General features: G+C 50.0%; 1 protein-coding gene across 2 annotated transcripts in view; it reads right to left on the bottom strand.

Moving 5' to 3' along the window:
* NSF (N-ethylmaleimide sensitive factor, vesicle fusing ATPase) overlaps positions 1-14,413 on the bottom strand; it is a 73,278-nt gene extending 58,865 nt beyond the window's left edge. For both annotated transcript variants that reach the window (XM_056512338.1, XM_056512337.1), the window contains exons 1-2: positions 14,328-14,413; positions 2,138-2,223 (exon numbers count right to left, since the gene is read on the bottom strand). In XM_056512338.1, the coding sequence (XP_056368313.1) occupies positions 2,138-2,223; positions 14,328-14,339 (98 nt within the window). In that variant the 5' untranslated portion in view covers positions 14,340-14,413. The remainder of the gene's footprint in view (positions 1-2,137; positions 2,224-14,327) is intronic.
* Between the last annotated feature and the right edge of the window lie 2,534 nt (positions 14,414-16,947).

Raw genomic sequence — 16,947 nt, 5'->3', positions numbered from 1 at the left:
CCAACCCATGTGATGCCAGCTCTTAGGAAGGGCTCCAGGAAACTGGGCCCAGGAAACTGCTGGTAAGTTTGCTGGCCAGGCTGAGCAAAACAAGAGAAACTCCACCAGGCACGAATTAAGCTGTGAGTGCACCAGTTTTTCTGCTGCTGAAGCACGAGCAGGGCTCGTGTGAGGGAGGGGATGACTCAGGGATCAGGGTGGAGGTGCCAGCAGGGATCTCATCCCATGCAGAGCATGTTTGGAAACCCACAGCAAGGGCTCCTCAGAAAACCCAACTGGCCTAGAGGGATGGGCTTCCCAGTGAAAGGGAACAGCCAGGAACACAACACTGCCACTGAGACAGCCTGCCCTGACTGCTGCCCCCTCCCAGCCTGCCTGTCACAACTGGCTTCCCTCTCCAAACTGCACCAGGAGTCCTTAAGGCAAAGCAGGACACAGGAACTGAGGATGGTGCCATTCCCAAACCCCGCACACCACACTGGGCTCACACAGTGCATGGCCTCGTGTGAACTCCTGCAGCAGCACTGACTCAGCAGCAGCAGCCTGGGGTTAAACCAGCTCCTTGCTCCAAGGGCAAACTCCAGCTCTACACCCCCAGAGCAGCTGGACAGAGCCCCCTGTGCCCCCTGAGCAGAGCAGCAGCTGAGCCAGGGAGCTGCAGCCAGGGCTGGCTCCAGGACCTGCAATGCAGCAGCAGCTGCAGCCCCAGCACTGCCCAGCACCTGACACTGCTCCCAACCAAACACACCCTGCTGCTGTCTGAGCACCAGAAATAAAGAGCTGCAGGGGAGCAGAACAGCCAGAACCACTGCAGCCTGCTCAGCCAGCACATCCTGGGCACTGCTCCCTGCACGCTGCCACAAGTGCCAGGAGAGAGGGCTCTGGAGGCAAAAGGAACACAGCAGGCTGCAGGTCTGGCAGCTGGCTCCCTCCAGGACATCCATACTGGAGGAAATTAAAGTTTTTATAATGCATGAGGTACAATGCTCAGTTCAGGTATTTTTGTAACTCAATTACTTTGGAAAAAAAAAATCAACCTGGCGAAAACCATACTTTGAAAAGACCAGGACACTTTTCTGCCCAAGAAGACACTTTTGCCTCCTTCTGACTCTAAAAGTTCTGCTTGTTTAGGGGGTGGTTTTGTTTGGTTTTGGCATTTTATACTCCAGTTGAGTCATGAAAACACAGTTCAGTTCATCACTGCAGAACCAGGACAGGTCCCAGGGATCAGAGCAGACTGACAGCACAGACAGCCCTAAGCACATCCCTGCAGGTCAGCACCACTGTGCCCCCACCCTCAGCACAGTACACCTGGGGCAGGTATTTTATATAAGGTCTGGGTATATCATTCAGTATCTGCTTGGACATTTTTCCCATTTTTCAAACCCAAGCCCTTCTGCCTTGTGCTGCACGTGATATTCCCTTTCAGCTGAAATTAATGACTTCTGTCTACAACCTACATACTAAAATCTGTCAGAGCTTCCCTAAAGCTGCAGCAAAGCAAAGAATCTGAGTCTGTGAATTGCCTTCTTGTAATACAAAACCCTTCTGTGTGGGCTGAGCTGAAAAATTCATGTGTTTTCCACCTAAGAGAAGTAAACCCCAGAGTCAGGTTCCATCAGGCACCCCAGAACTGCAATTAAAGAATCCCATTTGTTGTGCCCACACTCTGGCTGCTTCTCCCTTTTGTTCTTGTGCATGAAAACCCTGAGAAGAACAGACAGCTCTCCTGGCTCTACTCAGCACTCCCATATGATGTGAAAGTGAGAAGATGCCCCAAGGAGCACAATAAAATAATAAAAACATTTTTTAAATAGTTCCAATATTCTCACTCAGTAACAGGAACTACAGCAAAACCAAAACAAACAAAAATTATTGCAAAAAGTACTTTGTTAAAATAATTATTCTATTTGTTAAGCAGATGCAGTTCCCAAGAAAGAAAACCAGTCACCCTTCTTCCAGCACCTCCCACTTCCACAAAGAGCCACATTGAAAGTTCTGACCTCTAAAGACATTGAAGTTTTGTTAATCAAACAGCTGTGTTCACCTTTCCAAACCTGAAATGTCATTTCCCCTCCACCCAAATTTGAAAACAACTCCTTTTAGGTTCAAGCTGGGAGAGCAAATGCACACTTACTGGCCAGACTGGAAGTCCTTGTCGTTCACCACAGCACAGTTGGTTAAGGACAGCTCATCAGTGGGACACCTCGCTGCCTGCATAGGCTGCAAGAGAGGGTTGGAACAATGTCAAATTAATTCTATTTGTCCTTTATCAAGCCAAGTCCCAAGATTTCTGCAAAACCACAAAGCACAAAACAGGTTCCCTGAGTCCTGGCACATTCTGAGAGCCCACTGGTATCAACAGGCTCCTCTTCCAGGTTCCTCCAAACATTTCCATGTGTCACAGGTACTTGTATCCCAAAGCTCTGAATTTTGGGACTATTATGCACTTTGTCATTTCTACCCCACCTACATAAATACTTTAAAATTACCTGGGAGAAAGCCTGCAAGGCAAACACTGTTAACTTGCAGGTGAACCCTGGCACTCTGAAGCTTCCCCAAATGCAGCAGGTAATCAGCAATCCCTGGAAGGAGTTTCTTGCCCAGTGACAGGACACTGGGATATTCTGAAAGCTCCGAGGGAAAGCAGCCTGGAGCCAGAGCAGTTCCCCTATAACCCTGCCTCATGCTGCTGGCTGGGTCACAGAGCTCATGTGGGGAGCAAGGGAGGGATAAAGATGTGACCTTCCCTCCTCCTTGAACATAAGTCAGAAAACTGGAACTTCAGCATATCCATTCTGCATAAACCCCTTCACCCAGTGCAGTACAGGGCAGCACTGAGAGTCCACAGGAAGGTTTAACCTCAGCCAGCTGCTATCCAACCCCATAATCCCTTTGCATCACTTCTCAAAAGAAATATCACATGTGAATATGTTCCACTCTATAGGAAATATCCCAGATCCACAACACACAGAAGAAAAGTAGGTAAAATAATTAATTCCAGCCTATCACTATGAAAAAATTACTGCAACAAATTTTGTGGGGGAGTCCTCCCTCTCCTTTTATTCTCTAATGTCAGAGGACCAATCCTTTTTCAAGAGTGTCTGTTCATTTTTGTCCCTTCCACTGTTACTCATCAATCAGCAATTAAAAACCAAAATAGCAGCACTCCCAGCCCAAGCTGCCTATTCCCATCATGAGGCAGGATGGAGCATGGGGGGAGCACAGCAGAGGGACCACAGCCACATCCTACACCCCCAACCCACCTGCTCCTGCAGAATTATACCACAAAACAATGGCTCAGTGATGAAAACTGGGATCAAAATGCCTCCAGAAGTGGAGAAAGACATGGAAAAGGCAGAATGTTTATACCCTTAGCTATGGACTGAAGAAATTTCATTTGGGGAAAAGCTAAACTTGCCCCCCAAGGTGTGATTTTGAGAATCAAAGCACAGCTACCTTTGTCAGATACAAATTTGCAGGCAGTGCAACAGAAACTATTTGACATTGCTAAAAGTAATTCAGGAGGGATTTTCTCTTAAGACACCCTTAAATCCCAGCAGCAAGCACAGTGATCCCAACACACACATCTAAATCATTTCCCAGGAGCTACTGCCCTGCTCAGCCTTCCTCCCCCAGCCCCTCTGGGACAAGAACCAGAGAAATTCCCCTCCAGTGTGGCCTGCAGCCAGCCTGCTCTAAAGTTCAGATCAACTTTCATGGCACAATGTGATTTATCTCAAGTACTTGCTATTTAGACAAGGATCAAGTCATTACTTTTACTGAATAATGCTCAATTGCCCTTGACATATGTGACAACCAAAAAAAATTCCATTTTCAGGCCTGAAGCAGATTTATCTACCTGAATGCTGAGTGTAATAAAAGACTCAAATGTTCAATGGTGAGTGTAATAAAAGACTGAAATGTTTGTGTAATAAAATATATGACGTCAGTGGATTGATGAGATACACAGGCTGCCTGCTGAGCCCCTTGGCTTGGGGCACTCCACAGCAAACATTCACCATTTTATCACTTCTCCTCCCATCTGCAGGCACAGTTCTGTGCAGGATATGCCCTGATAAAGGCATTACAGGGGATATTTCTGGAGGAAAGTGGACACAGAGCTCCTGGATTAAACCCTTTTACAGCACTAGTCCTCAAGTGCATTTTTAATCCTCGGTGACGAACTGCTTCCCACACGCAGCGAGCGCCCGGCCAAGCTGCTGCTCCTGCCTGCACTGGGAACACGTGCTCTAGGAAATGCAGGAACAGCAGGGAAAGAATTCCAACACTGCAGCTGAGCAGAGGTGATGGCAAAACATCCTTGGGTGTCTGACACCTGAAATTACACGGCTGCAGCAACAGCAGCACCGGCTGTGCCAAGCACCCAGAGCCCAGCTCATCCTCCTGCTCCTCCTGCTGGGAGGAGCCCATCTCTCCCTGGCAATGGCCAACATTTCAGGCAGCATCTCTGCTCCCAGCCCTCCCTACATCCTCCTCAAGCTTCAAGATTGTGCAAATCTTCAGAGCATTGTATTCTGAGAAGGTTTTAACATCACACAGCTGCAAGACAGGGCTGTCACTCCTGGCCATAGAGATCCACAAATGTGCAAGGGACAACTTGAGGAAATCTGGTCATGGAAGAGGGGACAGTTAAACTGGAAATCAGCCAGGCAGGAAGGAGGAACACAGTGCTTCCTCTTACCTGCACTCCCCACAGAGCTCACACCCCAGAGCTGCTGCTCCCAGGGATGGATCCTCGCCTCTGTCAAGCAGCTGAGCTGTCACAGCCAGGACACAGGCACAGGCTGCTCCTCAGGAAGCTTTCCTGGCACAAATGCAGCAGTCCAGGGCTGGAACACATGGCTGGCATATGCCAGTGGTGCTGCTGTCACGAACACTTTAAGCTCTTGCATTTTGGGTTCCAGCTTCCCAGGACAGCAGCATAAGCACTCCCAGAACCTGCCCCTCTCCCCTCTGCCATCCCACACCCACTGTGGCACTAACACAGGGTATTGGGGCAGAAAAGGACTTGTGAGTATTCCTTGGATTCTCAAGGTAGATTTACACAAACTAATTTTAAGCAAACTGGCAGGTTTGGCTGGCAACCACCCAAGACAACTCTAATAAACCAGAGAGCAAGCTCCTGCAGGTGACAGCTGCCACCTGCTGCAGTCACCCCCTGGCACTGCCAGGCTGGAGGTGACCACACACCCTCACAGGCTGCTGTTACACCCACGTCCACAACACTGATAGATTTGGCTTAAAGAAGGAAAATTAGGGTTAAATTAGGCAAAAGAATCTTCCTTGCCTCCAGGTATTGCTCTGGTTTATGCAAGAGGAGATTCCAAGGACAGCACAGTGACTGCACACTGCTAAACATTCCCAGTTACAGCATCCAGCATCAGACAGGCAGCACCTGCTATCAAACCTGGCCTGTGCAGAGCCTGCTCTGGCATTCCTTGTTTGTCAAGAGGAAAACAAGACCATGTGATGCAATGATAAATCTCACTCTGAGAGACAAATGTGAAGGACCCTGCCCCTGGGTTTGTGACAAAGCAGAAACTTGCCTCAAAACCCAGGAGGTTTAATGAGGCTGACAGATTTTATTTTTACAAAGAAAAGTTACCCTGAAGAACAAACAGCTACATTATAGAAACAATCACCATAACATTTGATCTGTCATAGATTTTTTTCCCAAAGCTGCAAGGACTCATTTTTCTCCACAGAAAATAAGAAACTCACGTGTTCACAAAATCACAGAACAGTTGGGGTTGGAAGGGCCCTCTGGGGATCATCCAGTCCAAGCCCCTGCCAGAGCCCAGAAAGTGGTGCTGCTATTTGGGTACTTTCACACATACATAAACCACACGGTTTGTGTTTTGTCAATTCACCTCTTGTGAATCATTAAAGCTGATGGTACAGGAAGCCAAGGAAAAACATGTTTCTCACAGATTTAAGGTGGTGGTAATGACTGAAGTGCACTGCTGACAGCTGGTACTGAGAGCTGAAACATTAAGTGCTAAGCAGAGATGCTCCTCATCCAAGACATCTGAACTCATTTCCTAAGGCTGAGCAAGAGATTATGAAACAGCCTCTAAGGCCGAGGCTGGTTTGGTTCTGTGCCCTGCTCTCACATGGTTTGTACAAGACAAATATTGTTCAAATTGTATGTTTAAAACTCTCCTTTGTGTAAGTCAGACACAGATACACGTCCCATGTATGTGCAGGTGCACAGAGATGGAATTTCTGGTGTTGGCAGAGGAGTGTTAGGAAACATGACAACTCTGGGTACCAGACATTTCCATTTCCCCAGCAGAGCCCACTGCCAGCTGCACTGAGATGGGGATCCCTGCTCCAAAAAGCACCCAAGCCTTCCTGTAACAGCTTCTGGGCACTTAAATCTCTCTGAGCTCAGAGCCTCATGACCAAAGAGGGCAGAGAAGCACCTGTAAGGTGGAATTCCTGGGAAGCAGCTCAGTCCACGCTCCCCAGAGCCCGAGCAGAGGCCTCTGTGGGCTGCATGGAAGCACGACTGACTCCAAATCAAACACTCCCTCACCACCACCAGTCTGATAAAATGAAGTTAGAATACTGACAGGAAGAATTATGATGTCAAAGGAGCTCTGAAGATAACCAGGGAACTGACATGATGACTCACAGATCCTCCTCATTATCCAGGAGTGTGCTCCTGACAGAGAGCACGCACACAGCTCTGCCTTGGTCTCCAGACCCAAGGGACACCAGAACACCCCTGGCTGCACACAGGGGACACCCAGCACCTCCAGCAGCAGGATGAGCTGCAGAGCTGCCTCAGCACCAAGCAAGCTCCCAGCAAGGGGAAGCCCAAGGACTGTGCCTGCTCTCCACACCCATAACACACCACAGAGCTGAGCAACAACTCAAGGACACAAGAAATGGGCATAAAACAGCAACACCAGCAGGGTTCCTGGCTGAGAGGTAAGAGTGGATCCCTGACCTGGAGGGGAAGTTGGCTCTGTGACAGACAAAGGAAAGACAAAACAAGGCTCCTCTAAATATTACAATTCTGTAATATTCATAAAAGGAATGACAACATGCTGTCACCACCAGGGACCAGACTCAGGAACACAACTTGTCCTAAATGTTGTGGTTCTAAATAATTTCAAAAATTAACTAAGTTTAGTAGCTTGCAGATGGTTTTTCTAGACACGACAAAAAATACTGAATAAAGCTTCCATATTTCTGCAGCCACAAGAGGAGATTAACCTACAAGGAACTTTTTGGACCAACAGGCCTGGCCAGATAGGTCTTTCCCTGGAGCACACAGCCCTGCTCCATGTGACCTCTGTTAGCTGGAAGCTTTTATTCTCTTCAGGAAGGAGCTGCATTCTCTCTCGACAACAAACTCAAAAATACCAATTTTCTTCTCTTAAAGAGGAATGCATTGGGAAGCTAAAATATCAGAGCTAATATTGCTATTTCTGACAAAGGCAGGGAACACTGCCACCAAGGCAGCCCCAGGGAAGCCTGGATGAGATGGATCCTTCCTTCCCAACCCCAGCCACTCCCAGGCTGGGAATCACCTCCCCTCTCTCCCCCAGCACAGACAGCAGCAAACAGCAGACACTCTTTATCAAACACTCCCACGTTTCCCAGTTTCTCTCTCAGAGCAGCCCTGTGCCTGAATCCAGATATTACTGCCCATCCTGGCACTCCAGAGCCACTTTATCAGGGCAGAAGGGCTTCTCCACAATTAAAGGATACTGGGTTTTACTGCTGCTTCCCTTTGTTTGCAAAGTTCAAATGAACTCAGATCTGCAGGGGCGGCTCTGTCACTCCAAGGTTGTTTACTGCACTTAACGAGGTGCTCACAGCTTTGGGAACCCAGCTCTGCTATTGCCAGCATTTGCCAACATCAAGAGAAAGACAATTTACAGTCCCAAGAACAAAGAGTTCCAGGGGTTTGCCTCATCCAACAGAGCAGAAGAAAGGAGTGCTAAAGGACAGCAGAGCATCTACAGTCAAATTACAGAGGCTGCTCTGCCCAAAGATGTCCTTCTCCAGATGAGCTCTTCACAATATGATCAGCAAGTGACTTCAGGAAATACACCTGTACCTGAGCTGCTGTGCCACAGAACCACAGAGCTGCTGCCTGGCAGCTCAGCAGGAACAGCAGCTCCACCTTCCCATCATGCAATAATGACCCAGGATGCATTTTAATTAACACATCCATTTTTTGAGTGGATGTTGCCTCACATTCCTTTCTTAGGCCAGGATGATTAAAAATTTAATTACAGGGAATTGCTGCTTGTTGTGTTGCATCTAAACATCTCTTAAAAATGCCAAGGGAATGAAGCACCACCCCACCAGAGTAAGTTGTGTGTTTGTGATGCAAGTCACAGGATTTCGCCACGTGAGCAGTGAGGACACCCATTTATTTAGAAAAGTTACCCAAGGGCAATAGGGACAATGTGAATACATGTTAATGTTAAAAATCCCTTAGGATTTGCCCTGTGACAGCCCAGGATGCTGTCCCTGAGGATTTACAGCTCAGCCCAGCCCTGCCACAGGGCAGCACCATGCACTGAACTTCCCAGGACTCTGATGTTCCAAACACCACCCAGTCACCAGCAGTGAGATGCAGCAGCTTGCAAGTATTGCTCTATTTTTTACAGAAAAAGCACATGACACAACTCCAGGGCATCAATTACTCCAGATATTTTTATAGAAGGTCATTGCTTTATTGCATCCCAGGAGACCAGAGAAACATGTTAAATCCTTTCCTACTTCAAACCTTTGACCTCCCTGAGGGCAGGACGTGCCTGCACAGGAGGAGCAGAGCCTGAGAAGCTGCAAACCCAGCCTTGCTTTATGAGCAGCAGCACAATCAGCTGCCTCAGACACACTTCCAGGGCACTGCCAGAAACTCTCCCATTAATTTTAGCAACTGGGTTTCTTGTTTGGCTTTTTCTGTTCACAGGCTTCCTCCAACACAGCTCTTCAATACCTGGGGGTCTGAAAACCTTCTGGAGATGATCAATATGGGGGTTCCATCAATATGGGGGTTCCACCACAAAACCCTGCTCTCTGCCACAGAAGCTCCCTGATGTGAACACACTGTGCAGGGCCCCAGACTGAACCTCATCCCCCAAAAGCCACTGCAGTTCCCAAGATCTCTGTCCCACTGCTCAGGGGGGTCACTGCACCAGCTCTCCCCCACAGGGTGCACATGTGAGGGCACCTGAACATGTTCACCAACCCTGGATCAAAAAAACATCACTCCATGGCATGGGGACTTACATTTTAGCTGTTTTCATGTAAAATAAAAAATGAATCAATGGTAATTTCACCACACTGAAACTACATCCTGCCTGGTGGATAATTCAGCAAAACAGAAGTGCCACTACTTTCTAGGGACTGCTTTTCTGTGCTCTCAAGCAGATCTGATTTTATGCCAGAATTTCTTCCAAATTCAGTCAGGGTTTATCCTGAGCCTCAGGGTCTTCTCCTGAATGATCTCTGTGGTCTGAGGCACAGAACCCAAACCAGGAGAAGAAAAGAGAAGATCTTGCTGTGCTCTGGGGAAAAAAAAATTTAAAAGCAATACTTAAATTCACACTTTAAAAGATTCTCTGACTTTTTTAAAGAATTGTTCTGACTAAAACAAAAAGTTATTACCTAAGTTTAATTATTCTGGAAGGTCCACATAATAGAAGAGGTGTGACATACCAGCACCCCAAAAACTGGAGATGAGAGGCAGCACTGGTATCTCTCTTTGGCAGTGACTTTTTAAGCACAAGCTAAGGACACACTGCTTCTGCAACACTGAGCCAAGAAACAAAGTACTCAAAGGTGACAGGGCCAGATATCCCAGGGCCACAAATATTCACATGGTCATCAGAATTTTATTCTAAATAATTTTAGAGCTTTTAACAAATTATGTGACTTTATTTTAAATAATTTAGCAAGGCAGAAGTCCTGAAAGCAGGCCACAAGTTGATTTGTGATGATTTCTCAAGATAGTTATGAGTTTGCAGAAGTGATCACAGAAACTGAGATTCAGGGTTTTCTCCCATTTCCCTGAAACATTGCTAAAATCACATTTCTTCATATTACACACTAGGAAACACTAAAAAAAACCCTAAATGATGATAGCAGGAACAGTACCAGGCTGCAAGAAGGAACTAAGTTGATTCATAAACTTTTTTTAGTTGCCTGACAACGCCTGCATCTCTGAAGGCTGGTTCCATATGTTATCAGAAATCACCTTACAGCTTTAACCCATAAACATAAAGCCCAGCTCCCATTATTTCAAAGTTCCTACCAGACCATCCACCCCAAAACCACATTGTCTACATTTTAAGTGTTTTTAAATAATTCAAGCAAATAATAAGCCAAATGTCATTGACTGGCTAGTGCTGTTTCAGGTATTAAATGTTAGGAAGGAGGGTGAGGGTGGGCAGGGCTGGCACAGGGTGCCCAGAGCAGCTCCTGCCCCTGGATCCCTGGCAGTGTCCCAGGCCAGGCTGGACAGGGCTGGGAGCAGCTGGGACAGTGGGAGGTGTCCCTGCCATGGCAGGGGTGGCACTGGGTGGGTTTAAGGTCCCTCCCAACCCAAACCAGTCTGGGATTCTGTGCTGGCTGTAGGAAGCACAAGAGAGCAGGGTTAGGCCAGCAATGCCTTTGGCAGCACAGAACACCAAGGGACTCAGTCTGTCTGTCCTTCAGCACCTTCCCACTCCTGCTGCACCCCTGCACTGGACACCTGCTGTCACCAGATGCCAGCAGGACCCTGTGCTCAGTGTCAGGCTCTTGAGAAGAGTGACATTACCACTCTGCAGGGTCAGACCCCATCCAGTACCTGAGAGAATCCAAAACCATTTCCAACACTACACAAAGGGAATCTCTTGTGAGGAGCCAACAGGGCAGAGCCTGCTCTCATGGGCTAAAGGCAACATTGCCCCAAAGGAGCCCCAAACAGCAGAAGAACAAAAATGGGTGTGTTACACCAGGGACACCCTCTAAAACAGCCATGACTTCTAACCATGAACTGTTACACAAGTTCAGCTATGACACATCACATATTCCTCAAAGAAAACCACACCAGTGTCTCTGCTGAGGGATCCTCACCAACACCCACATGAGCACCCCACACACACAGGGTGTGTGCAGCCCTGCTGCCACAGCAGCACTGACCTGCTCCCAGCCCCATGCAGCTCTCCAGCTGTGCAGACACAGGCAGAAATGCAGCTTGTGCTGGACCCACAGCTTGACACTCACTGCAACGAGGCACAGAAATCACCTGGTCTTTCTAGATCCCTCTGGGAACTAATTCCTGGTCTAGTTCTAACCAGCCACAGACAGTGCCAGTGAACTTCCAGGGGTGCACTTGGCCCAAGAGGTCCATAACCAGCTACAGACACAGCTTCCCACCATTCCCTCTCCTGCAGATGCCTCACTGCTCTGCCTGCGTGCCTAATGATCCCCATGCAGAGATACTGAATAAATTATTACAGAAACAGCCATTATTTCTAATCATCATAAACTGTTTTTCCTGTAAACTTCAATCACTGCTAATCACCATCTCTTCCTTGCCATGGAGAGACCCAGTGCAATTAGGGGAGCCGAGTAACACACCCGAAACAGCATCACACAAATAATCAGATTTGGCTTATCATTCACCTGAATTATTCAAAATGTTACTAGAAGTTTAAATATTTTGTCTCTCTCTTTCATCAGGACAGCCATTCATTTCTCCCTGTGAGAATGTACGTGCACAAATTGAATCACATGAGTCCAATAAAGGAGATTAAGCTCCAAATGGCATTGCAGAACAGATTTGCAGGGCAGGAAGAGTCACTGAAGCTCCTCTTCCCATCTTGCAGGTTGAAGCACCTGTTAAAAACGGTGCCAACAGAACAGCACCTGTGTCCCAGCACCAGCCCCACCTGTTGTGCCTGGAGATATCACACACCCCCAGGCTCCCGGAGCGCTCCGTGTTTACCTGGCACAGCTCCGGGGCCGCAGCCCGGGCGGGAGCTGCTGCTGCTCCCCTGCTCCCCGCCCTCCCCAGCACTGCTGCTGGCCCACGGGCCAGCTGGAAGGATCAGCAGCTCCCTTCTTAGCTCACACGGGGAGCATTCACAGCATCAGACCCAGCTTGGAGAGTGAGAGGGAACACTCAGCTTAAGGACTCTCCTCGCAGCATTAAATAACCTGGTGATTCTGCAACAACTGCAATTGCAGGCAGATCATGCAAACACTGAATACTAAGAAGCTTCCTGATAACCCAAGTAGAGCATGACCCATCCAACTTCAGATTAGGAGGCACCTAAGCATCAATCTTTCCATTAAACTCACATAAATCCCCCTTTCCTTCACCAGGCTCCCAAGCTGATTAAATAAAGGCACATTTTCTCAGGTTTTTAGTAGCAGTAAAGCTCAAAGCAGAAGAATAGAGTTGAGGTTGATCCTTCTCCTTCCTCCCCACATCCCCAGGCACCAATCCCAGCACTTAGAGCCTGCACCAGGATGTTCCCTGAGGACACAGCTGGAAGGATTCAGAAGAGCAGCAGCAAGGCAGGACCACTGCAGCCAGCTTGGTTTAGGCCCAGGGAGTCTCAGAACCACATCCAGAGAGGATAAAATGCTCTCACCACTGACCAAAGCACTGGGCTCCTGTGCTGAAACAGAAAGCTGAAAAAAAGCCAGTCAAGGCTCACAGATTTCCCTGGGTTAGTGCAAAGGGTGAGATGAAGGAAAAAAGGTGCAAGGAAGAAGGTGAGACCAGGAATCTGGAGCAGGGACAGAGGAAAAGCTCTTAAGCACAAAAGGTGGGGTTTTTCTCAGTTACTCAGCACATTCCAGGGCTGGCACTGGAGCACCTGTGATGCACAGCACGTCAATGGGCCACACTTCTCAGCCTGCTCTGCAGCACAGCACTGCACCAGCTGCCCTCCATCCACCAGCCCAGCACAACGCAAAAAACACTTGGGAAACCAATTCCTCGGCACTTCAACCACTCAATTACTTGGGCTAGAGATAAGATTCCAGCCAGAGGCAAGCACTAATGAAAAATGTGACTTTCCCAGGCTGACACCCAGCAAAGCATGACTGAGGTCCTGGCAAAGAGCAGAGCAATCCAAACAAACACATCCTGCAGCACCTGGACACCTGAAAAAGAGATGTGCAGGCACCACAAGAAGAGATTTCACAGAGAAGGCTGTTACTTCACATTTTAAAGCCCTTCTGGCCACTTGCTGATGTGATCTGCCACTAATAAGGGATTTTTTATTTTTTAAATTACTACAGAATAAAACCACTGCAGAACCCTTAAGGTGTTTCCACACAACAAAAGGTGGACCCACATTACAAAATAGCTTCTGGCTGGTTCCCACAGGAGAAAATCTCCCCACATCCCACTGCACCAAGGGGTCACCAGAGCCTCACTGCACCTTTAGGGGACCCTAAAATCTTGCAGCACATCCCATGGAGACAGGGTCACAGACTCACACAGGCCCCTCAGGAAATCCCAAAATTCTGCCCCACATCCCAGAGCACCAAGGGACCCCTGTGTCACAGCATCCCTACAGATCCCTGCCCGCAGGGAGAGGGGTCACCAGAGCTCCAGAGAACCCCGGGGCACCCCAAATCCTGAGAGCAGCACCGAGACACCCCTGGGCTTCACTGCAGGGACCCCACAGTCCTGCCCCACACCTCAGGGAGGGCACCCCAGCTCCTGAGGGAGCCCCAGACACATCCCACAGCCTCTGAGCACCCCCAGGACACCCCACAACCCAGCTCTGCACCCCACAAGGCCACGGCACCCTCACGGCACCCCGAGGAACTCTAAATCCTGCCTCACACCCACACGGAGAGGGGTCACCCTGGACTCACAGTGCTCCTGAGGGAACCCCCAGTCCTGTCCCACACCCTACATTGCCAGGGGCACCCGGGTCTCACGGCAGCCCTGAGGGACCCCAAAATCCTGCCCCACAGGGAGACGGGTCACCCTTGCCCGGCTCCTGTCCCACATGCCACATCACCAAGAAGCCACCTCAGCCTCTCGAAACCTCCGGGGAACACCGGGAGAGGGGTCACCCCCCAGCCCCCCACACCACCGGGGGGTCTCCACAGCCTCACAGGACCGCCAGGAACACCCACACCGCTGGGTGAGGGGGCACCGCAGCCTCACAGCACTGTCGGGGGACCCCCCAGGGCCGAACGGCCTCCTGGCAGCGGGGCTGCGAGAAGCTCGCAGAGCCGCGGTGGCGCAGGGAGGAGCAGGAGCGGAGGAGGGAGCAGGGGATGGGCGATAGCGGCCGGTCCGCGTCCCCCCCACTTACCCGCCCCGCCATGTTGCCGCAGCGCCGACCGACAGGCCCTCCCCGCGGCCGCCAGGGGGCGGTGCAGCGCAGGCGCCGCGGCGCGCCGGGGCGGGGCCTCGGGGCGGGGGCGGCCACGCCCACTGAGAGATTCGGGCTTTCATTGGTCACTCCACCCGCCGCTCAAGGCACTGACCGTTGCGTCACGGACCGAACCGCCCATCTAGCGGGCAGTGAGGGGCGGGGCGTTCTGCTGTCAGTCATCGCGAGAGCTGCGGGGATTGGTCGGTGGGGCGGAGTGGGCGTGGCCGAGGGTCCGAACGCTGCCGGTATTCCCGGGGTGCGCGGGTACCGAGCGCGGGTACCGTGCGCGGGGTCGGGTGGGGAGGGGACGGGGAGTGCCTGGCTGGGAATGCGATGGCAACCGGGAGGGGGCCCCCCTGGTCCCGATCCCGGTCCCGGTCCCGGTCCCGGTCCTGGTCCTGATCCCGATCCAGATCCCGGTCCTTAGGCCGACCGCCGTGGTATAAGGATAAACCAGGCCAGGCCGGGCAATCCCTGCTTTAATTATTTAACTTATTTATATTTTAAAGTAGTTTTTATTAAATATTAATATTTTTATTAAAATTGTTCATAATTTTGTAGTAATATTAATATATTGATTCTAATATTTGCATTATATATTGTAGACTGTATTCTATGTTATAATATTACTATAGGATGCTATATTTTAATATAGAATAAAACATAATATTTTTCATTGTACATATTTTTTTTAAATGTAATTCTGATTTCTTTTAATTTTTAATCTGGCTTTGATTCTGTTCCTGCTCCAAAGAGGCTACACAGCAGCAGTTGTAAACCAGACACCGTGATCTCCTTCGATGGCATTTAATGGCTTAACTGTTTCCCTGGCGGGCGTTCCCACTCGGCAGCACCTGGCTGACACTAATGGTTGTTTCTATTTGCGATAGCACGGGTGTGTGTGAGCCTGGGGGGCGGTGATGGGAGCTCAGAGCTGCCACCGAGGCCCTCGCAGCTGTCACACCGGAGGGGGCTCATCGCTCACCAGGCGGTGTCTGCAGCTCTGCTCCTGCACAGCCGGGTCCTGTCTGAGCACCGAGAGCTGCCAGCCCGGCTTTGGGATGTGGATCCCTACGGGATTCGCTTGAAATAGTGCTGTGCTCCGGAGGAGATCACCCTGGAGGAGTGGGGCTGAGAGGTGACAATGGCTTCTTCACAGAGCTCATCCCCCTCCGTGATGTTCAGCCAGAGATGAAATCCCTGCTGTTCTCTGAGGTTTGTGTTCTGAGGGAGGTGATGGCAGACACTCCAAACCCAAAGCTCAGTGGTGTCTGCAAAGCCAACCCAAACATCCTGGGAGCTTTAACACATTAGCAACCTGTCCCAGCAGCTTCCTGCGTGGGCTTTGACAGCATCATAAAATATTAATACTGATTGTAACTGCTGGTAACTGCCTTGAGCAGGTACCAGAGTCAGCTGGGACCCAGAGAGGAATGCCATGGAAAACGGGCACTGAGGAGACTTTACCACACTGGCCAAAGTGGTCAGTGCCCCAGATGTGGATGTACCTCAGTGCACAGCACAGGCCTGAGGGGATGAAGAAATGGGGTCAGTGCCTAAATCTGCTGTGGGTTGATCCCAGCAGTGCAAGGATTCAGTTTCCTGCAGTGAGACCCTGCTGCCCCTGCCTGCAGCTGAGCAGTGCCACTGTCCCTGGACAGAAATCACTGTGCCAGCAAAACAGCGCTGGGAAGGGGTTGTTAAATATTGCAAACACCACCTGTGCCCCGGGGTGGCAGTGGCCAGACCCCAGCAGGTGACAACCTGAGTGTGATGACACGTTCTCCTGCACAGCTGGAAATGTGCCTGGCCAGGAGGCTCAGCCCAGCAGTGAGCTCTGGCTGAAGGATGAGTTTGTGGAGAAATACCACTGCTCTCAGCATCCCACATCTCTGCTCTATGGCCTTAAGGGAGTCTCTTGCAGCAAGAAATGCAGGAAATGCAACATATTAATTTGTAGGGAATAGCTGAGGGGGACAGTGAGGCAGTGTCTGTGCTTCCCCTCTTCTCACCATTTCAAAAGGGAGAGAAAAACAAAGCAAAGCTCCCCCAAACCAAGCACAAAGGTGAAACCAACTCCTCTGCAGATCTGGGGCTAAGGCAGACCAGAGCCCACACCTGGCTGCTCCTGAGCCAGCCCCAAATCCCTGCCCCACAGCCCTTCCCTGGCAGGGAGCAAGGGATGGATCTGGAGTCTGGGACACACTCTGGAGCCAAGGCCTTGACTGATGGCTCCCTCATCTCCTGGAGCGAATCCTCTGGCTTCCAGCAGACAGAACATCTGTGTCTGGAGTCCCTGGGTGGGTTTAGGAAGGGGCAGGGCAGATCTGGCTGCCCAGGCCCACCCTGCTGCCCTCCCCATGATCCTGCGGGCTGGCAGCATGCACTGAGGAAGGGAGAAATGTATCGCAGCACAAAAGACCAGGATTCATAAAATAACATCTGCTTCTGTGGGCACTTACTGCCTGAGTGGCACAGATAGGGGTGGCAGGAAAAATGCTGTCTCCAGATGCCTTGAAAATATCTTAAGGGGTGCAAAACAAAGTATCCTTAGAAA

This window comes from Oenanthe melanoleuca, chromosome 27 (genome assembly GCF_029582105.1).
Source record: "Oenanthe melanoleuca isolate GR-GAL-2019-014 chromosome 27, OMel1.0, whole genome shotgun sequence".
Taxonomy (NCBI): domain Eukaryota; kingdom Metazoa; phylum Chordata; class Aves; order Passeriformes; family Muscicapidae; genus Oenanthe; species Oenanthe melanoleuca.
Note: the sequence above shows the minus strand (reverse complement) of the source record. Positions and strands in the feature narration are given on the sequence as shown.